General features: G+C 43.1%; 1 protein-coding gene across 1 annotated transcript; it reads right to left on the bottom strand.

Annotated features, from left to right (window-relative positions):
• Positions 1–295: 295 nt before the first annotated feature.
• Positions 296–21,101, bottom strand: ISOC1 (isochorismatase domain containing 1). Its single transcript, XM_070412577.1, has 5 exons — positions 20,772–21,101; positions 9,191–9,310; positions 8,870–9,073; positions 7,172–7,288; positions 296–1,943 (listed from the first exon to the last, which is right to left on the bottom strand). Exons 1-5 carry the CDS (start codon positions 21,075–21,077, stop codon positions 1,797–1,799), a joined length of 894 nt encoding a protein of 297 aa, XP_070268678.1. The 5' UTR covers positions 21,078–21,101; the 3' UTR covers positions 296–1,796.
• Between the last annotated feature and the right edge of the window lie 1,646 nt (positions 21,102–22,747).

Below are 22,747 nucleotides of genomic sequence, written 5' to 3'. Positions count from 1 at the left end.
CCCAGTGAGACCCATTTCGGTCTCTGAACCTGCAGAACTGAAGATAATAAGTGTGTGTTGTTTTAAGCCACTAAGTTTGTGGTAATTTGGCATGGTGGCCACAGGAAGCTAAGCAGGGCCACAGACCTGGTTTCAGCTCTGAAAAGCTCCGTTGTGGCGGCATTTCATGAAAAATGAAGGGCCTGGAGCAGTGAAGGGAGACGGGTGCCGTTAGTCAAATCGTTGCTGCTCAGTGTGGTCCCTCCGAGCAGCAGCGGTGGCAGCCGGTTCGACCCAGACCTACTGAGCCAGAGTCAGCGTTTTAACAAGACCCCCAAGTGATCTGCATTCACATTAAAGTTTGAAAAGCACTACGTTAAATTTATTAAAAACTGCTTTAAATGCGGAGAAATCTTTGATTCTTCTTTTTGACTCACAAGGTTGCTGACAAGAAAAAATTTAAATACACCCACAAGAAGAACTGTGAGGTTGTTGTCTGTTACCACTGACAAAAAACAAACAAACATTCCTACTGCCCTTGAATCATGAAGAAGGCCCTTCAGCAAAATTTCTGTACCCCTGCCTGCAAAGGATTTTCTTTCTTTGAAAATTCTCAGGAGTTGAAAGATTATAAATGGCAACATTTATACCTTATATATATATTGTACCTTTAAATAGATATTAGAATGCCTGGAATAGTACTCATAGAGCTGTGTTGTGGGGGACACAATAATTTCATTCACATAATACATTTTCTTTAATTACTTTAATATAAAAGACAGCAATGTTCCATATTTCACATAATACTTAAAAAAAGTTTTAAAACCCTCTACTAAGTATTTAATGAAAATAAATTTATTGAAGGATAGCAATGACTACAAAATTAATACTACCAAATCGTTACTGGTACCTATATAAATGGACGGTAGGTGGAGAAAATATCAAACAAAAATACGAACATTTGAAAACTACATTTTATCCAGCCTTTAACTTTTTGCTAAATCTTATGCATATTAGAAGGTTTATTCGATATTTTTGTAAAGATAGTCAGCTAAGGTAATACCTCAAAGATTTTAAAACAGCCCTCCAGTAACTATATGACATTGCAAATCATCCCATCTGTTTACAAAATTAAAACAATGACCCAACGAGTCTTGCTAGGAAAAGACTCAATTAAAAAAGAGAACATTAACAGAGACTTAGTGATGGTGACCAGAATAAGAAAATTAGCATACACATGAAAGATATATAATTTCCCAAACTAATTCCGTCTGGTTAGATGAATGCAACTCAGTCAGTAAACTGACTGCATTATGAGGGGAAGGGGTAACATGAATCAGAGACCTGTTTTTAAATCTCATAGAAGAATCCTATTTCAATCAACCTGTAAAGTAAAAGCACTGGGTCCACATTAAAGTCTTAACATATGTGTTACAATAATACAAAAATGAAACTATTGTCAACACAGCTTTTTCTCTGCAGTGCACAATATAAGAAAACTTCACGAGTGTGCACTCTTGAGTTATGATCCATGTATACAGTATAGACAAAACAGGCACCTATATTATAATTTTTTTAAATAAATAAGAGCACATTAAGGAAAAAAAAAAAAAGAAGATAAGCAGCACCTGAAGCCTTTGACATTTGTAACTAAATGCTGGTACCCAAATGTTAGACCATTTTTACTAAGTTTTACTAAGAGGCGCAAAAAAAAGAGCCAATATTTGACTTAACATTTTAATTCTAGCAGAGACAAGAGCTTGTGGGGTTACGGCCCTGCCCCCTGATGGTGAGTGGCACCCAGTCCTTCACATGTCCTAGACTTTGGAAAGCAGACCCGACTCTGGGGCACTCGCCTTAATCAGGTTCTGGACTTCCTTGAATTTCGGATGGTCTTTATCCGCCACCAGCTGCAGCAGAACAGCCTCGCTGGTCGTCACTATGATCCCAGTTCGAGCAAGACGCTTTAAAAAGAAAGATAAAGACAAATGAAGACGGAAGCACGAGAAAACGCCACGTTAAAATAGCGAAAAGGACGCTGAGACACAATAATTAGTGTTCTCTATTAAATCCAGGGTCCTTCGCTATACTATCGAAGTCAGTGATGGGGACAGACTTCAAACTAACCACACCACAAACCCACCGTGATTATTCTCGGTATCGGTACTACGGGATAGAAACAAGTAAAAGAAAACAGCCCATGTTATGCTTATCTGTGCCACGGATAGATGGGAAATCAAGGCTAATGGCTGTGAAACAATGGTTCTCATTTACCTTTTCTGTCCACAAACATGTGACGTATAGCATGTGTGTCCTCCCACTAAGTAAGAAATGACTGGTGGTGGAAGAGCCTCAGGTTTCGTTTAAGAATGTGCCCCTTGCCCTAGCTGGTTTGGCTCAGTGGATAGGGTGTCGGCCTGCGGACTGAAGGGTCCCGGTTCGATTCCGATCAAGGGCACATGCCCGGGTTGTGGGCTCGATCCCCAGTGTGGGGCGTGCAGAAGGCAGCCGATCAATGATTCTCTTTCATCACTGATGTTTCGATCTCTCTCTCTCCCTCTAATTTCCTCTCTGAAATCAACAACAATATATTTTTAAAAAAAAAGGAATGTGCCCCTGGATGACAATGGATCCATCACCACTGCCACCATCGTTAACATGTTGGAAACACATTAACTACAGAATAAAAGTTAAGATTGTATAATTTCACCGACAGGTCAAAGAGTCCTTGCCAAATTGCTCCAGTGGAATCATGATAAAGAACTAAGAACAGAAATGTAAGGAGGGGAAGGAGGGAGTGAGTGGAAGAGGGGGGAAGAGAAAAGAGGGAGGGAGGAAGGCAAACAGGGGAAAGTGGAGGGAATGGCAAGGGAGAAGGGGGAAGGGAGAAGGGAGGTGAGAAGAGAATTCTGGAGTAGAGATTGATTTTTTGGATGTATCTGTTATCAGAAACCCTGGGCAAACAAAAAAACCCCAAACAAACAGCAAAACAATGAACCAACTGTTATCCCCAGAAACATCTGATGCAAGAACCATGGAAGATGAGGTGGTGAGAAAAATTCCTAGGCAAGTCAGAGGAAAATGCCCAGGTCAGTCTCTCATTGGAAAGGAGGAGTTGCTCATTAGATTCCACATATGAGCAACTCCTGGGGATCTAATGAACATAAATTGATGAACAAAAATAGATCTGAAAACACAGAAGCACCGAACAGACTGTCAAACCTGAGAGGAAAGGCAGGAGAGGGTGGGGGGTGGGAAGAGATCAACCAACGAACTTGTTATGAATATATGAATATGCATATGTTCATAATCCAGGAACACAGACAGTAGAGTGATGAAGGCCTGGGCTGGGGGCGGGGGCAGGCTGGGAGAGGTCAATGGGGGGTAAAGGGGACATATGTAATACTTTCAACAATAAAGATTAAAAATAATAATCTATAATAATAAAAGTGTAATATGCTAATTAGACTGGAAGTTCTTCTGGAAGAAGCTGCGGTGGCAGGGGTTGAGGCAGAGGTGGCGGGGACCAAGCTCCTTGCACGAATTTCGTGCATCAGACCTCTAGTAATGAAAGAAAGAAAGAAAGAAAGAAAGAAAGAAAGAAAGAAAGAAAGAAAAAGAAAGAAAGAAGGAAGTCGCTTGAATAGCCAGACAGCCCCGTGGAGTGACAGTAAATCCTCCTTCAGATGGCTATTGATCCGAAGGCCCTACCTTCCCATTGGCACACTCCTGCTTTTTACCAAGGATGTAGAAGGAAGTATAGCCACAGCCTGCTTCTGAGAAAACAGGCTTGGGCCTCGACAGCCAGGACAGAGGGCGTGCGGAGCAGAGGACCAGAACTCTCAGGACACGCAAAGACAGCCGGGAAGAATGGAGGAAAGAGGAAGCACAAAGCCAGGCTGCTGGTGCCCCTGATGTTGGCATAAATACCAGAAGGTGAGTTACCACGGAGTTTTTCCAACACTTCTGGAAATGAATTTCCCCTCCTTGCTTTTCAGTCCACTAACATCTCACAACCTGTGGAAATCTCGAAGGACTGTGTGCCTGCTTCAGACAGAAGGGCAGGGAGCAAATACAGGACTAGCTGCAGCCCAGCTGTCTCTCCAGTCACTCAAACCCCGCTGGTGCCCTCCCCCGCTGGCCGTCCTGCCTGTCGTACTGCTCGCTGTTGCATCAGCAGACTTTGAATATTCAGCCTGAATCTGAATCACACACATTCAATGTCAGTGAAGGTGCTTTAGAAAATCCAAAATGCCAACCAAAGTGAGCTGCCACTCATATTCCTAGTTCCTTAGTGAGGCAGGAAGGACAGAAAGCTGTTCCCAGGCCCAAGGAAGAAATGTGATGACCCAGGAAGAAGCCAGCTTTCCCTAGTGGTCTGCTGACGGGAGCCTGGTCCCCTCAACAGCCTTCAGAGGGGCTGAGAGTCGGTTACAGTGGTGGGGTAGGCCGGGAGGCTCCAGGCACAGAAACACACTAAAACCTGTACGATATTACTTGGCTTCAAGACTGACATATGGCCAATATCGATTGGATTCAAAAGTAATCAAGCCAAGAACCTGTGTAGGGGAAGGTGTGGCTGGTAGACCTTCGCATGGTACCTGCCCAGCCCCAACCTGAAAGCAGGGAGGGAACCACAGCAACTTTTCCAGAGCCTGGCAGGCTCCTGCTTTCCACCCTGAGCTACAGGACACCCACAGTGCTGGTCCCAAACCCACTTTCTTTCCCGGCTTTAAAAGGGCAATTAAAACTCCAGCTGTTTTGACCACACACGGGTACATGATAACAGGTTTCCAATGTGCTTCCCTTACACTTGCAGTCTCAGTCCAACAAGGCCAAAGGAAAGGAATTAGTCTGACCCACAAACGAAAAATGCAAGAGCACAAAAGCATGATGGCTTTAGAGAGGACGGGTGTGGGGGGTGTGGGAAGCAAATCCTTTAATTTCCAAGCAACACTAACAACTCCCCAGAAGTAGAAGGACATCAACTTCAAGAGAGTGTTTTATTCTATTTTATTCTGCACTTACTCTACAATTATTAGTTGAAAGCAACAATGCCTGCTAGATGGTAGGTGCTCAATGAGTTTTGTTGAGTAAAGCTCACAGCACAGACCCTGGCTCAGAAATTCCAGTAATGGCAACTATAAACCTTACTAGCATCATGACCTTGACAGGCCATATGGGTGGTCTCAGGAATTATCTTCAGTAGTTGTCTTCTAAAGGAACCAAGAAGAAGGGGAGCTGGCAGATTGCTATTTAACCTTCAGAGTCATAAAATAAGAGAAAATTTAACATTTCTCTCAATAATTTAGGGACAAACTAAAACAGTTCCACAGCAAATTCAGACTGAGCAGAAAACTGAAATGCGGCATGGTTCCCCTACCACCGTCTGACCTGATTCTGTTTTCCCTTTCAACCTCAACACTTTAACTCAATGCTGTTTGCTTCATGCTCCTCCGAATCCACCCTAGACTCTATTCTTTCCTTCCCTCCTAAGAACTTTTCAAGACTAGTCCCTTCTGGGTCTTGCAAGCTAATACTTGCTTATCCATTTCTGATAAGACTAACCTCATGAAGACAACAAATAATAACAATAAAAATAAAAGCAGTAGCTATCATTTGTGACTACAGTGTCAGACACGGTATTAAGTGCTACCAATACATTATCTTATTTAATCCTCCCCAAATCCTCCCATGTAGTGAATATTATTTCCATTTCACTAATGAGCAATCTGAGGCATAGATATTAGATAACTGGTCTAAGGACACACATTTACAAAATGCCAGAACCTGCATTCACACCCATATTAACCCTCCACGGTGTGGACCGCTAGTCACTGAGATTACAGGCTACCTCTCAAGGAATGAGGTTCAGATGACAAAAAGCTATGTTTTTATGTTGAGCCTTGTGAGAAGACAGAATTGCCAACAATAACAATCTTCTGTAATAAATGCCATAATAAAGACATGTCTAAAAAACTTACATGACTGCAGAACAAACGCCCTTGAACTATCTTTATAAACAAGGAAGATTTGTGTTCCTTGTATGCTTTTAGTTTTCACTTCCTTGGAAACACTTCAAGTTCTAGACCTCAGCACTACCAGAAAGATAAATTATCCACAGAGGAACAGAGCTGCTTGCTGGGACCGTGAGGATCTGACCGTGGAAGGGATAAGCTCATTATTAAAATCTGAAATGTGGAAGTTGATTAACTCATGGTTGTAAAAACAGCTTAAAGATCTTTGCTGAGATGGGAAAAAGCAACACTTAGCACCTAAGTACCAGAGAACCCAATAGTCCAAATGGACTTAAAAATGTTTAAACAAAATTAGTAAAACTGTTTCTACCCATAATCCCAAAATAGGACTCACTGTGGCAGGAATAAAATAGAGAAGGGATGCCTTAAACAAATGCTGCTCCCCACCTGCTCTGCACCAGCCCTCCCCACTGACTCTTCTCCTTTCCACCTCTGATTCTTCCTCATTTTCCCTACCTCACCATCCCAGGAAACACTGCAGGCTGAAAAGATGACAGCCATCCTACAGAGAAAGTGGTTCATAGGCCATCAGTTAAAGAACTCAGCAATCTACATGTACATTACTCTAAAATCATTATAGGATTAGAATTAAACACACACACACACACACAGAATGAATCTTCACAATATGGAGTGAATATTTCAAAGGACTATGATGCACATCTTGACACTCTAGTCAGAGAACCACGATACACTGCATGTGAGTGGCATGCACAGACTGACATTCAAGAAATTCAAGTCTGAGGAAACCTCACAGGAGGCTGAACCAGGCTTAGGCCCATTATGCCTTCGGTTTGGCTAGATCTTGGTTGAGTTAAACCTAGGTGAGCTGTTTTTAATTTGCAAATCTCTAAATGGTTCAGGCTCAGCGTACTGGAATTTCTCCTAGTTCATGCATAAATCTCTGGCAAAGTTATGACAAAAGACATCAAGGAGCTCTTGGCGTCACTAGTAATCTAGATCTAAGGAGACAGCGGAGATAAAATAGGGTATGGTGGTGAGATCTCAAAGGTCTCTGGAAACCAATGCGTCTGATGCTGTCTGACCAAGCTCAAATTGAAGAGGTAAATCCTGCATTGCTGTCAAATATTCAATGCTCTTCAAACTTGTTTGGAAAACTTGGTAAATGACTTATTGAACCGCAAGACAATTACCTCGAGAGCAAACATCCTGTCCATCATGCTTCTCGATGAGGTGGCGTCAGCCACGATATGAACCTCAATACCTCGGCCGACGAGCTCCAGGGCTGTTTGTTGGATGCACACGTGAGTCTAGAAGGAAAGTAAGAAATCATATGTAACAATGCGGTAAATGTAAAGTATTCTGCAAATGTGCAACCATGGCAGGTCTAATGACCTTGTCCTAACCTAGTTTTGCCTCTAACCTGCTAGGTAACCTTGAACATAAACAGCATCTCTGGTTTAGTTTCCCCTTTCTAACGCCAGGAACTGGATTACTTCAGCGTTCCTGGTACTGGGATCCTTGACCATATTCTTAGAGCTCTGTGAGGATTTGTTAAAAGGTTTTCCTCTCTGTCACCTGGATGACCTCCCAACAGCTGATGCTACCACCCAGTTTTGATGCCACTCTCAATTGGGTTTATTTCTGGACTCACACCAAGTGCCTAATACAAAGAATGAGTCTGCAGTACCGCAGACTGAGAAAGTAATGGGAAAACTGAGTTGTTACAAGGCGCCCAGGAGTAAAGGTAGGCCAGGTTAAAAATAACTTGTGACACAGGCAAAAAATACCCAGTGTCCCAGCACATGTATTATACAGGTTCCATCTTTCTAAGTACTAACTTGTAACAAATGGTTAGCGGAAAACATAAAGTAAAAACATGCTCCAACAATAGCTGGATTATACAATGAATGAAAGCAGATCCCAATAATGCCATGATGCCAACCTTATCTTATACGACAAGAGAATTTTGGAGAATTATCAACTGACAGCTCAGCTCACTGCAATTAGCACTAGAGGACTGCTCAAAGACCATCTTCATTAGGCACGAGGTCTAATAATGATGAACGAGCACAAAAAAGTGCAAAAGTCAGCAACAGCATTTGGTGCGACATTTATACAAAAAGGCTTCCTCTATATTGTCTTAAGATATTTAAAAGTACATCGAAACCTGAGACTACATCTTTCTACTGTTAAAACCTACTACTATAAGGTTTTAGTAGTATAATCCTACTCTCAAAACATCATAAGTACATTAAATTAATAGTTTTTGGATTTCATTGTTTTTAAAGTAATTTTAAATTTAGTTCAATAGTTGTTGAAAAGCTGTAAGTAAACACTTATATTCTATTTGTACATGTCCAAGAAAAACAAATCAAACAAAAAATCATTTTAATCAGCATTAGGAATCCATGAGTATTTTTTTCCTTTAAAAAGGTATGTACATGGTTTGAAATGTGAATGACCATGAACTACATGACTTCTAAGGTTTTTCTAGAGCAAAATTATGACCCAAGGTGAAATCCTACAACACAAAAATAATGCCTTTAGTAAAACTGTGTTCCAAAAGTAGTGGTTAAAAGTAAAAGCCCAAGAATTTATCAACCTAGATTGCAATCCAGCTCCATCCCTTAATGTTAGACAGCATCTGTGTTTTAGTTTCCTCGTCTATAATATGGGGAGGACTTAGCGTCGAGGGTTGCTATGAGAGTTTAATGAATTAACATATAAAGTGTTTAGATTACTGCCATGCAAATAGTCAACACTTAATAAACGGTGGCTATTTTTCATCAGGATTACCTCCTACATGGTATTCTATATACAAAAATGCATTCCGGAATCAAGTTTTCTACAAATGAGATTATGTCCACAACATAACAAAAGGTACTTACTTCTACTCCAAATAACACAACGCTCCTGACTCCAGGAATCTCTGCTAACGCCGCTTCCACCTCTGGTAACACCATGGAAAACTTGGTCTTTGGAAGCACCAGTTTCACACCCGTTAAGTCGATTTCTTGAACAGTGCTTCCAAGACCTTTGGGGTACTGCTCTGTTACAATAACCGGAATTCCTAAAATCCGGGCCCCTTGCAACTGGAAAGAAACCACACACACAAACAAAAACCCCCCGCAAAGATAATTAGTAACATATATACATATATATGAATGTATATCGTGCTTTAGTAAATTGGAGAAAATAAGCAAACGTACCAATCTTTGTCCCACACTAATAATATCCCCAAAATACTTGATGGCTGGTCGGAACCTTTCCTGCATATCACAGCAGAAAAACACGGTGCTCGAAGGTGTAAGATTTCCCAGGGTAGTGAGCTGAGGGAAAAAAGAAAAAAGAATGAGTTAGCCCTCATTATCCGATGACATTTATTTTCGGTGGAGGTCAATAAAAGAAGAAAATGTTTCTACTGTTTGACCCACTAAGTCAATTTCTTCAACTATTATCCAAAAGAAATGATCTAAACTATAGAAAAAAAATGATCCACGAAGATTTCCAGTGAACGGCTTTTAATAGTGAAAATTAGCAATAAACTGGGTCAACAATACAGAAATGATTTCACAAATTTTAACATTCACAGGACAAAACATTTTTTAGCCAATTAAAATAGCATATATATATATATATATATATATATTTCAAAAATTTCTACCACCTAAGAAGAAATGCTTATAATCTACTTTTAATTTTAAAAACAGAGCACAGTTCAATAGTATTCCAATAATGTTAAAATGTGAATAAGAAGTAGAAGCAGGCCCTTGCTGGGTAACTCAGTTGGTTAGAGCGCTGTCCCCATAAATTTGATGTCTGCATTTTAAAACATATTCATCAAAATCAGAGACATCGGGTTCGATCGCTGGCCAGGGCATGTATGCATAAATAAGTGGAACAACATATTCATGTCTCTCTTTCTGTTTCTCTCTCTGTCTCTAAAATCAAAAAAAGATATTTTTAAAAAGTAGAAACAAATATATAAAAATAAGAAGTGGTTATATATAGGGTGTCCTTAAAAATGTATACATACACTTTGAATAATTATAAAAGCAGTGTTTATTAAAATACAGTTCATTTTCAAAATTGAGCTATCAGCTGTTAAAGTGTGTATATGTTTTTTGGGGGATAACCTGTAGTTAGGGGTATTAATAATATTTTCTCTTTATACCTTTTTCATATTTTCCAAGTGCTATTTAAAAACATTTTCTGAATGCTATTTAAAAATATGTATTACTTTTATAATAAAAACAAATATTACAACAGTAAATAACTTAAAGTTGATGATGGCATTGCATATAAGTACAAAGTAAAATTGAAAATAACCTGTAATAGAGACCATGGAACAAAGAATACAGAAAGCAGACAGAAACAAATCCAGAATTATTGCCTATCATCAAGACAGAAAGATTATGATGCTATTATTAAGAATAACTTACAAGTTCACAAAAAGGCAATGAAATGATGCCAACCACATCACCAATGTTAAATGGACAGACATAAATTTGATGTCTGCATTTTAAAACATATTTATCAAAATCAGAGGCTTCAATGACAAGATGAAAAACTGGGTATCAGACTACCAGGCTTTGCATTGCCATAGTTGGTCTATTCTAACAACTCGGGCCCAATATGAATCTACCAAGAAGTGAAAATCACTACTGAATATGAGAATTTAACCAACTGGATTCTTAAAAGTCTATGGTGCTTTTCTTTCCACCTTCTCAAATTACAGAGAGCCATGTAAAGCATTCAGTCTGGTCCTGAATGAACCCACACCACTATTCTTCTAGCCACTCTGCTAATTAACCTGTTTTGCTTTCTCTAAAACCACTCCCCGATGATAATTACCAGTAATTTTCTACAGGAATCCGTGTCTCTTTTACACAGCAGTGGCTGCACCATTGCCTGGCCCTAGATGCCTTACTGCCTCAGCACACAGCATACCCTCAGGAAACAGGTTACTACAGGAATTCAGTGAATCATTAAAAGGAATCTTTCATCCTTAATAGTATGACTGCTCTAATCAGTTTTCACTTTATTCCTCTATGCCCTGGTCTGAGGGATTCTGGTGCTTTAATCTCCCTCTGGTGTTAACTCCATAAACATGCACTGATTAGCCATGTGCACTCCAACACAAGTTCACGCAGAGCAAGTGACACCTGTAATTCAAACACAATGTATAGGGCTTCCTACTTTGCCAATAAAGAATATTAAAATAAATATCCAAGCATCTTATATTACATACTAGAGGCCCGGTGCACAGATTTGTGCATCTCAGCCTGGCCTGTGCCCTCTCGCAATCCGGGACCCCTGGGGTGATGTCGGACTGCTGGTTTAGAAACTGGGGAAGTTTCTAAATTGGAAATATGTGTATTGAAGTCTGTATTATTGAATGTACAGACTTGGCCTTGAGTCCGCAGGCGGACGCTCTATCCACTGGGCCAAACCAGTTTCGGCATTTTCTCTCATCATTGATGTTTCTATCTCTCTCTCTCCCTCTTTGAAATCAATAAAAATATTAAAAAGTGAATAAATAAAATATTGTTCTTAGTCAAACATTTACATGTTGCAACCACAAGATAACAAAATAAAAGTGGATTTGACCAAATGCTGTGTGTGTGTGTGTGTGTGTGTGTGTGTGTGTGTACACCCTTTAAATATACACATATTTAAATAGAAATTGTATAATTTCTGCATACCCCAGGGATGCAGTAGTGCCTGAAGCGGCAGGTGGCCAGGGAGAAGCCTGAGCCCAGGCTGGGCACCGCTCCCGCTCAGCCCTGCCCCGCTGAGCCTGCCACTGCCACCGCCACCACCGCCACCGCTGCTCGGTAATCTTGCTGAGCAGCGCTCCCACTGTGGGAGCGCACTGACCATCAGGGGGCAGCTCCTGTGTTGAGCGTCTCCCCCCTGGTGTTCAGTGTGTGTCATAGCTACCGGTCGACCTGTTGTTTGGTCGTTTAGGCTTTTATCTATATAAATTCTATGGGATTAAACACTATGTATAGGGTTTTCTTAGTTTTAATTAAACTAAATATTGAAGCATCTTAAGTTATATATGCTACCTTTGGCTGCTTTCTTACATACATTTTTGATGAAAATATTATGCCACCATTTTGGTAATTTTTCAAAAGCTGTGAATGTAATATGTATACAGGTACTTAGGGCAGCAGTCACCAACCGGTGGTCTGTGGACCACTGGTGGTCCGTGAGGTCCGAAAGATTGTTGACCACTGACTTAGGGGACCATTTTTAAAAGAATCATTCTTTATGTCTATGTATTTTAAACTCTCAGTAAACATTAAATCTTGGTTACAAAGGCTCACAATCTATATTATTTTCTTCTTATAAATTTGAATCGTAGGTCCCTAGTCATTCACAATGTGTTCAGGGCACACTATGAAAAGCAGTTTATCATCAACCAGCCTGTTTTAAATGATAGTAATAGAACTCAGCCAAGCTCAACACTCCCCGACAGGGGGAAGCTAGCAAGCATGCAAAATAAAACTCCCCGGCAGCTGCTCCTATGCCGGAGGCCTACTTAAATCTCCAAGATCTCACACTCTATTGACTAACTCAAGTTTGGTTGTCTGGATTCTAAACTCATAGATGGTTATTAACAGCAAATGAGAAAGCAAACTGCTGGAGACAGGCAAACTGACAGCAGCAAGAAATGACAGCTGACCGAGAGCTTCAATGCACAATAAAAGCAGATCAAAACTCAACTTGTCCTACAATCTAGACCTCTAGTGAAGGAATAACAAGCTGTATAAAACTTATAAATTGGAATAATATCATGTTATCACACACATTAAGAAAATGTTAAATTATATAACATTTTGGGACTATAATATATTTTAATGATTTTTTACAGCGAGGAAGGGAGAGGGATAGAGAGTTAGAAACATCAATGAGAGAGGAACATCGATCAGCTGCCTCCTGCACACCCCCCACTGGGGATATGCCCGCAACCAAGGTACATGCCCTTGACCGGAATCGAACCCGGGACCCTTCGGTCCACAGGTCAACGCTCTATCCACTGAGCCAAACCGGTCAGGGCAGGACTATAATATAAAATGGTCAAAATATTAAAAAATATTTTGGGTACTTGAAGAAATAAAACCTTACCTACCCGGAAATCCTAAATATTCAGAGTTGTGATCTCCTGGGGTTCCTATTCCCTGGTGCTTCCCTGTACCTCATTTCAGTGGTGAGGTATCCTGTTCTGGGCAGGGGACCACATCAGATGCATGTCACATTAGACACAGGTTGAGGAGTTCAGAAAATGCAGCCCTAAAATCCTCACTGCCCTGAAAAACCTTTCTAGTTCAGGAACTCATCATCTATAAACGTTCAGTGAACGAAGAAAGAAACAAGAGAGATAAGGTGGCAAGGCACTTTTTTTTTTTTTATGCAGAGATGACTGGTTATAATTTTGTGAACCAAAAAATGCCTAGATGGTCTCCTCTCAAGGAGTTTAACTCCCAACATCCCCTTGAATGTGGCCTGCACTCAGTAATTCACTTTCTCAGAGTAGAGCAGAGGGAAGAGGGTAACTTTATAGGGGAAAAGCCTGGCTAACACTGCCTCAAATAGATTAAGATGAAGGTAACCCCTGCCTGGCATGGCTCAGTGGTTGAGCATTGACCTATGAACCAGGAGGTCACAGTTTGATTCTCAGTCAAGGCACGTGCCCAGGTTGAGGACTTGACCCCCAGTGTAGGGCGTGCAGGAGGCAGCCGATCAATGATTCTCTCCCATCATTGATGTCCTATCTCTCCCCCTCTCCCTTCCTTTCTGAAATCAATAATAAAAATATACTTTAAAAAATACAAATTTTTTAACCAATGATGTTATGTTGATGGTCTGTAGCTTTCATATAATGTGAGAATGACCTTCATAATCTTCCTCTCAAAATCCCACAACTCCAGTCTAAGCATGAGAAAAAAATTAGATGAATTCAATTTGAGGTACATTCTATCAAATTATTTGGCCAGGACTCCTCAAAACTGTCAAGATCATCAAAAGCAATGGACGTCTGGGAAACTGTCATAGCCCAGAGGAGCCTACGGAGACATGGCAACTAAATGTAATTAGTATCCTGGATCGGATCCTGGAACAGGAAAAGGGCATTAGGGAAAAGCTAGAGGAATCTGAATGAAGTGTGGAGCTCAGTTAATGTTGGTTCCTTGGTTGTGACAAATATGCCACAGCAATGGGGGGGAGCTGGACACAGGTCTACAGGAAGTCTCTGTGCTATCTTTGCTAAAAATCTAACATTATCCTAAAATAAAAAGTTTGTTTTAAAAATAAATGGTCTCCCTAGGCTATGGTAGTTAGGGGGAAAGATGCTACTTTATGAATAACCTCCATACTTCACCAGCCAAGAAAGAGGCTTTGAGGCTACACAAAACAAATCAAACCAATCCAACCCATGTCCAGATAACCGCCCACCCCCCAAATCCACATGAACTCCAAAAGCTGTCGTTAAATCACACAATGACTCTATAATTCACAGGGACTTCTTACTCTGACTCAGGAATTTCTCTTAAAACCAAATAAAAATACTGTTCATATGCCCAGCTGGAGTGGCTTGGTGGTTGAGCGTTGACGTATGAACCAAGAGGTCATGGTTTGATTCCCGGTCAGAGCACATGCCCAGGTTGTGGGCTGGATCCCCAGTGGAGGACATGCAGGAGGCAGCTGATCAATTGTTTTCTCTCATCATTTTTTAAAAAATATATTTTATTGATTTTTTACAGAGAGGAAGGGAGAGAGACAGAGAGTCAGAAACATCGATCAGCTGCCTCCTGCACATCTCTCACTGGGGATGTGCCCGCAACCCAGGTACATGCCCTTGACCGGAATCGAACCCGGGACCCTTGAGTCCGCAGGCGGACGCTCTATCCACTGAGCCAAACCGGTTTCGGCATTTTCTCTCATCATTGATGTTTCTATCTCTCTCTCTCCCTCTTTGAAATCAATAAAAATATTAAAAAGTGAATAAATAAAATATTGTTCTTAGTCAAACATTTACATGTTGCAACCACAAGATAACAAAATAAAAGTGGATTTGACCAAATGCCGTCACAGTAAAAGTGTAGCAATTACAGGAAAATGCATATTTAAGAAGCATGAAGAAATCATATATAAAAATATGTGCATTTACATGCCTTCACATTTCTTCCTATATCCCTACAACATGTACATTCAATAATACAGACTTCAATACACATATTTAAATAGAAAGAGCTGATCACAGCCAATGGCTTCCTCAAGCTAGAATTTAAGACCATTTTCTAGTATACATTTTTTGTCCACTTTCTTAAGAAGTGTCATAGCTGGGATTTAACCTGTGATTTCATATACAAAAGGCTCTTCATCCCCAAGTCCCATTATTACCATTATCATGACAGTATCTACCCCCTTCACTAGCACGTGTGCACTGACTGTTTTCTAACAATGGCTTGTTCACCGGCTAGGAATCTGCCCCTCCCTGGCTCGGTCCCCTGGTTACTCAGGACAGGCACATGCAGGGTGACTGACTGGCCTTCCTCAGTGATGAACTGCGCACCAGTTCTGTTCTCTCCATAAAAGTACTACATGGCACATGTTATATGTTGAATTGTGTCCCCCAAAATTCATACATTGAATCCCTAACCCCAGTACTTCAGAAAGTGACTTTATTTGGATTGAAAATATAATTAGTTACAATGAGTTATTATTACTGGAGTAGGGTGGGTGCCTAGTCCAGTGGTCGGCAAACCGCGGCTCTCGAGCCACATGCGGCTCTTTGGCCCCCTTGAGTGTGGCTCTTCCACAAAATACCTACTTCTGCGCATGGGCCACGAAGTTTCAATCGCACTGTACGTGTGCGCCCACGAAGTTTCAATCGCACTGTACGTGTGCGCCCCCACGTAATATTTTGTGGAAGAGCCACACTGAAGGGGCCAAAGAGCCGCATGTGGCTCATGAGCCACGGATTGCTGACCACGGGCCTAGTCCAACATGACTGGTGTCCTTATAAAAAGGGAGAAATTGGGACAGAGAGGCCTTGTGAACCTGAAGGCAGAGATCAGGGTGATGTGTCCATAAGCCAAGCAAGGCCAAAGGCTGCCAACAAACCAGCAAAAGCCAGGAGAGAGGCATAGCACGGATTCTCCTTCACGGCCTCAGAAGCAACCCTGATCTCTAGCCTTCAGAACTGCGAGAAATATATTGTTGTATAAGCCACTGAGTCTGGGGTACTTCGTCACAGCAGCCCCTTAGCAACGTACTACAGTGAGCACAATTCATATCTTTAGGAAGGAGTCAAGTTTGGAATTGTAAATGTGATGTTTTCAAAAACTTGGTTGTCTTTTATAGGCTCAAAATAGGCCTGATCTGCTTGGAAGAGAATCCCGAAGAGGGCCCGGGGCGTCCTTATTTCACTCAGCGGTGTCTCCAAGGCCGTCGGGTTACGCAGCCACAGTAGGACCTTGCTCCCATGCTGACTCACTCAGACAGAGGCCTGTGTGATGGGACTCCCCGGACGAGGCTCCCTACACAGCACACCCTGTGGATTAAATCCGAGTCCAGATCTCAATTTCTCTCATTTTAATTACATGAAATTAGACAAATCCAGTGCCATCTCCAAATGGCAGTCTATTAATCTGTCACAAAGCAAGAAAAATAGTATCTACCTCATATGGCTAGTTCAAGGATTACATGAGCTTCATGTAATCAATCAATAGATGTCTTAGGCTATTGTGAGATCCGTCTTCTAGAAAACACACTACACTCTGGAATTCAGCACATTTAAAAACCTTTTTCAGTAATGAGGTTAAAAATACCACTTATTATTAAGCTCCCTTAAGAAGTACACACACACACACACACACACACACACACACATATTGCCTAACTTGAATGTTAACATAGTCTGCAGAATTAAGCAAATGATTTGTAAAGTGGATTTCCCAATGTCACCAAAAGACTTACCATTTCATGTTCTGGTTCTGGCAAAACAGGTTTTGGGCTTTGTAATACAGGCTGCAAAGGAATTATTTCTACCTGCTCCTCCTACATGCTCCCGTGGTAAAGGTTCCCGATTCAAAAATCACACCTTCAGACTAGCCAGCCCAGGGGGAGCAGACGCCTTTCCCTCTGCTTTACAGACCTGCCTTCGCTCCCTTCCCATGAAGTCTGTGCTCTCGTCTAGCCATGAACTGTCTTGTCCATGGCCCTGTTTAAGAGAATAACAGTAGTAATAAACTTCCAAGAAAGTGAAAGCTGGAGCTGAATCCCTTTCCAATTAACCATCTCAGGACAAGGTCAGAATAACCTTCCCAGGGAAGCTTATCTCCTGCCACATGAGGCTGTCAGAGCCCTCCCTGCTGGCTGAAGCCAATCCTCTCACAAGGCCCATGTCTTCCCTCCTCTACTGGCTCTGCCTTCCCCACCGACAAGCAGGGAAACACACTGGTGGTGGTATGAGAGCAAATTCATGTGCGTTTCCAGAGAGGAATGTTTCAATTAGTTAAAAGTTGGGAAACACATTTTGGAAAATTAAAACTTCTAAGTAAAAAAAATGACCTAAATTCCCACTGCATAATCCTGTCATTTACATTTCTTCCCTCAAATCTCAAAATTCCTCAGACTTCAAACATATTGACAATGTTAAAGACACATAAACCATGCTTGAAACAAGAGCTGTCTTTTGTTACCTGTGACAGAGTATTTCAGAAAAGACGACACCAAAAAGTTACTACAGCCTAATATTGGCAATGGGGGTCTTAAAGATCAGCCCCCGTAAAACCGCTCACCAAACACGGGTGCTGACAGTGCGGCACAAGCAATGGCAGTCAGCACAAGCAGGAAAGCAAACTCAAACCCCTATGTAAATGGAGAAAACATTCTAGAATATATAGTGTGTGAGACAGAGCCACAGAGGCTAAGGCCTATGTCTGGAGAAATAACAAGTCACATTATTTAAGCAGTGACATACATATGGCCAACATTATGCTCTTTGTCCCTGCCTCTGGGAGAAGGAAGGGGCCTACCATCCCAGTAGCACAGCTACCTTGAGTCTTCCTAAGTGACAGGCATCTATTCCAAAGAACAACAAACGGTATTACTTGAGTATTCTGCTTTATATTTTCATGAAGTATAAAAAGAGAACAAGAATGCTCTGGCCAGCGATAAGGGAGGACCCTCACATGCTTTGCTATCTTCACCATTACCGTTAACCTTGAACAAGTCCCTGTATGTTCTGCTCTTTCGCAAAATGAGAAGAGTTAGATTAGGTAAGGCATGATAATTGGGCCTTACTCATGTCTACATTCACTGTGCCAGACAGTTACAGCTACCGCTCAAATGTTTGTGGAATGAACTCTATGGTCGCCTCTAGCATAAAATGCCCATGTCTCTAGGATTATACTGCTGTGTTCCAAAAGATACATAAAATGGTTATGAAAAGAAATATCTTAATTTTCCTTCTGAGCGTACATACACACACACACACACACACCTCATATAGATAGAAATAGGTATCAGAATAGGTACATGAATATATGGGGAAGTGTGTGCCCATGTATGTATCTGTGTATATCCCTCCACATTCTCTATTTTCAAGGCACCTGTCTGAAGAAGTCAAAATATTATGATTAGAAGAAGATAATATAAGTCTTTAATTATTTAAAAATGTATAAAATATTTTGTAACAGATACTAAGGAATTCTTGGGCTATTTAGTGCAAAATCATTTTTCAAAGGACAAAACAGAGTAGTGATATTATCAATACTTTAAACATAACCACAAAAAAATTAACTATATGTTACCTCCTATACCAGGCAAAATATTTCAAAAGCCACAAGTGACCTGAATTATATAATGCCTTTGGATAAAGTACGAGACATTTCAAGTATACACATATAAGAATGTTTAATTAAAAAGAGTTGTCAGCCCTGGCCGGTGTTATACAATGGTTAGAGTGTCGGTCCACATACCAAAGGGTCTCAGGTTTGATTCCGGTCAAGGGCATGTTCCTGGGTTGCAAGTCCGATCCCTGGCCCCAGTTGGGGAATGTGCAGTGTGGGAGGCAACCAATCGATATGTCTCTCTCACATTGATGTTTCTTACTCTCTCCTCCTCCCTCTCTCTCCCCCTCCCACTGTCTCCAGAAATCAATGGAAAAAAATATCCTCTGGTATTAAACCTTACAGATGGGGTGGTGGGGGTGCTAGTTTGGCATAACATCCTGTTAGGTAACAGCCCACCCTCCTCTCCAACTACTATGGGAAATCATCACAAAGAATCTGCATCCTCAGAACAGGTCCAAGACCTCCTCATTAGAATTTGGATTCTCGCCTTCATTAATGGATTTGTCAAAGGTGCATCCAACTTCTTAGGTATTTTGGCAGCAATAATCTGAATAGACAAGGAAGGCTGCAGAGAGGGGTCAGCCACGAAAACTCTTTTTTAAAAAATTTTATATTTTAATTTTTAAAATTCCTTTTTCAGTTACAGTTGTGACATACGATATTATATTAGTTTCAGGGTACAACGTAGGGATCAGGCATCCCTGTGACTGTTTCTTTCTAAATGCCATGGAAACTCTCGAAGATATAAAAATGGGGAGTGGTAAACACCTGCAACCACAGGCCTCCAGATTCTCCATGTGGACAGCAGCCGTCGGAGACCACCTGCCTTGCTGCAGGCCCTGCAGGAGTGACAGTGCCTCTCGAAGCCTTTGTCCACTGAGCACAGGAACTTGAGGCGGCTTCAAGCACCTGCTTAGGAAGCTTCTGGCATAGTTGCTGGGGTGACAGGAGACAAGGCCAATTCCACAGCCGACTACAAGGGGAAAAACAACTACAGAATGATCTGCAGAGAATGACACCTGAATATTAAAAAATGCCTTCTACCCTCGAACCCCACATTTCAGTGTGGTCTTCCGAAGACACGGCTTACCGGTTTCTCCACTAAAGGAAAGATGTTGATGGTGTAGTACTAAACCATACCTCATATTTTTCTTTTCAAAAATATAAATCGTTCAGTGAATCCTCTGAGCATAAAAAAAAAAAAAAAAAAAAGGACAGGAGACTGACCCGCTGTTGTATTAAGAGTGTGGCTTTTAAAAAAGCAATGTAAAAAGCTATAAAATAACCCTCAAGTATAATAACTTTCCGAGTCATCATGACCAGGAAATCATGGTCTTGCTAAAGTTGCATTTAAGAGGGTCAATCCGACATTTTTAATGGAGCCGACGCATGTGTAATCAGCAGGTTCAGCTGACAGCTCCAGGGAAGAGGGTAAGCACATGGTTATTTCACTTGGGTCAGGGGAGGCTTCAGGTCAGGAACCCGAAAGCGGGGGAAGAGGAGGGGGAGAAGGTCTGACTCCTAAAGTTTTGTGCTTCCGCAAGTGGTGAACACAACTCCGGGGAACACACCCGGAGGCCAGTGCTCCCTACAATGCATCACCCCCAAATAAAAGCACGGCCACCACCGCCCAGCCCTGGGCTCCGCGGGAGGCTGGGACTCGCTCCCGGCGCACCCGGCGGCTGCGGGCGGCCGAGGGCCACACACGTGGGGGCGATCGCGCGCGGCCACCAGCGGAGAGGCCCCCGCCCCCGCCTGCCCAGGGCAGCTGGCGACCGTCACCTCTGCACCGGCACATGCCCGGGGGCGTCCCCGCCGCTGGCGAGAGCGACCGGCCCTTCCCAGGCGGCGCGGCGCGGGGCACCTGAGGAGCGCGGCGGGGGCCGGGCGCGCGGGGACCGGGCGCGGCGGCGGCGGGACCCACCTGGATCTGCAGCGGCACGAAGCGCACCTTGCAGCGCTCGCTCACCGCGAAGCCCTTGGGCAGGTCCACGTACTGGCCCCACTCCTCCGCGAAGAGCTGCACCACGAATTTGCGGTGCATGTCGAGCTGGTCGCCGTACAGGCTGAGGAACTTCTGGATGAGCAGCTCGTAGCCGGCGCCGTGGGGCACGGACGAGGGCCGCGCGAAGACCGAGAAGCAGAAGAGCACGGGGACCGTGCCCGACGGCGCCCCCGCGCCCCCGCCGCCGCTGTTGGGGAGCGCCGGGACCGCCGCCTCCGCCGCCATGTTCCCCGGGCGTCTGCCCGCTCCCAGGCCGCCGAGGCGCAGACACCGCCGGCCGCCGCGCCCCGCCTCCCCGCGCCGCCCGCCCGCCGCTCGGGAGGCGAAGGGGCGGGTCCTGGCGGCCGCGGCCGGCGCGCCCTCCTCCGCGCGGGGTGGGGCGGACCGCCGCCAGCCGAGGGCAGGGCGCTGGGGTCGGGGTGCGCGCGGGAGCGAGCGCCTGCGCCCGCCGCCGGGACCGCCCCCTCCCACCCGGGGTGGCTGCAAGGCGCAGCCCGGGGCGGAGATGTGGGCGCCCCCGCCATCCCACTCCGCCCCCTTTTGAGCGAGAGGTGTTTCCCCAAGCGCTGGGGTTGTGCTTTGGAGGCCCTGGGCTGCCCGGCTGAACCTGCTGCGGTACCTGCTGGCCTGGTGCGGAGGCATGCCGTCCTCGCAGACAGCAGCCGGCATCTTCAACCAAGAGGGCAGATGGGCGATAAGAGCAGCAGAGTTTAAAATGCTAATTTGGGGGCACCCCAGGCTCAGAATTTCATGGGTTTTGTGTGTGTGTGTGTGTGTGTGTGTGTGTGTGTGTGTGTGTGTGTTTTCAGTCCCATGGAACACAATTATCTCTAATAATGGATGTGAGACCTTGACCTCCCTTTATCTCAACCCACTTTCCGGGAGAACTTGGATTGGGAATTGCAAAATATCAACAGTTTAAGAGTAAAAATTAGGACTTTATATTGGAACTGTGGGTTGGTTTTTAAGCGAGTTAAAGCGATCACCTTCAAATAAAATCATTCTCTGCCTTGTTAACGCTGCAAGGCATTCTATAACTTACTAGAATTAGAAAAGCATGCACTGTGAACAAAGTTTCCTTAACATCAGGCCACGGGAAGATAAGCTCATGAGTCTAAACATAAAATTAGACTTTAGGTATTAGGGGCTTTTTGTTCTTATACGGTAAAGTGATAACTTGAAGGCTGGGTTTCTCAACAGGCGTCGCTGACACATGGACTGGATACTGCTTTTCCTGGGGGCCTGTCCTGTGTTTGCAGGACATTTTGCAGCATCCCTGGCCTGTATCCACTAGATGCCAGTACCACCCCGCTCCTCTCTAGTCTTGACTGTAAAAAAATGTTTCCAGGTAATGACAAATGTCCCCCAGGGGCAAATTTGCCCCCAGTTGAGAGCCACTGCTTTAAAGTAATGCTATGGCCATCATTTGGCTTTTGGCCCATTTGTCCCCAAGCTACTGAAAATGCTCTGTTTTCTGACTTCTCATCAACTTGGAGAGATTCCAATTTAAAGCTTGTCTGAACCCATGAGACCCAAAATGATATGTTTGCAGATATCAATCCATTGCAAGGTCTTCCGTATGCAGATGTGCAAATCTGTGCTAATAAGAAAAAGGTGCTTTAGGCTGTCTGATTACAAGAGGTATCTATTCTGGGTTGCTAATTATAAAAGTGTTCCTTGCAACCTACTAATAAGAGCTGATGGTCAGAACCCTCTCATCCACACTACTGCTACCTACCACCGAAGACCAAAGCATCGTCATCCCTCATCTGCTCATAACACTGTCCTCATAAATGGTGCCTATTCCTTGATTTTTAGACCCCAAAGATCCATTTACCACATGGCAATCAGAGTAGTACTTTAAAAAAACCCCACACATAATTTCAGAATGTATC

Source organism: Myotis yumanensis, unplaced genomic scaffold (assembly GCF_028538775.1).
Source record: "Myotis yumanensis isolate MYYU_CA2020_CCGP unplaced genomic scaffold, mMyoYum1.0.hap1 SCAF_4, whole genome shotgun sequence".
Lineage (NCBI taxonomy): Eukaryota > Metazoa > Chordata > Mammalia > Chiroptera > Vespertilionidae > Myotis > Myotis yumanensis.
The sequence above is the reverse complement of the archived record's forward strand: the minus strand, read 5'-3'. Positions and strand labels throughout refer to the sequence as shown.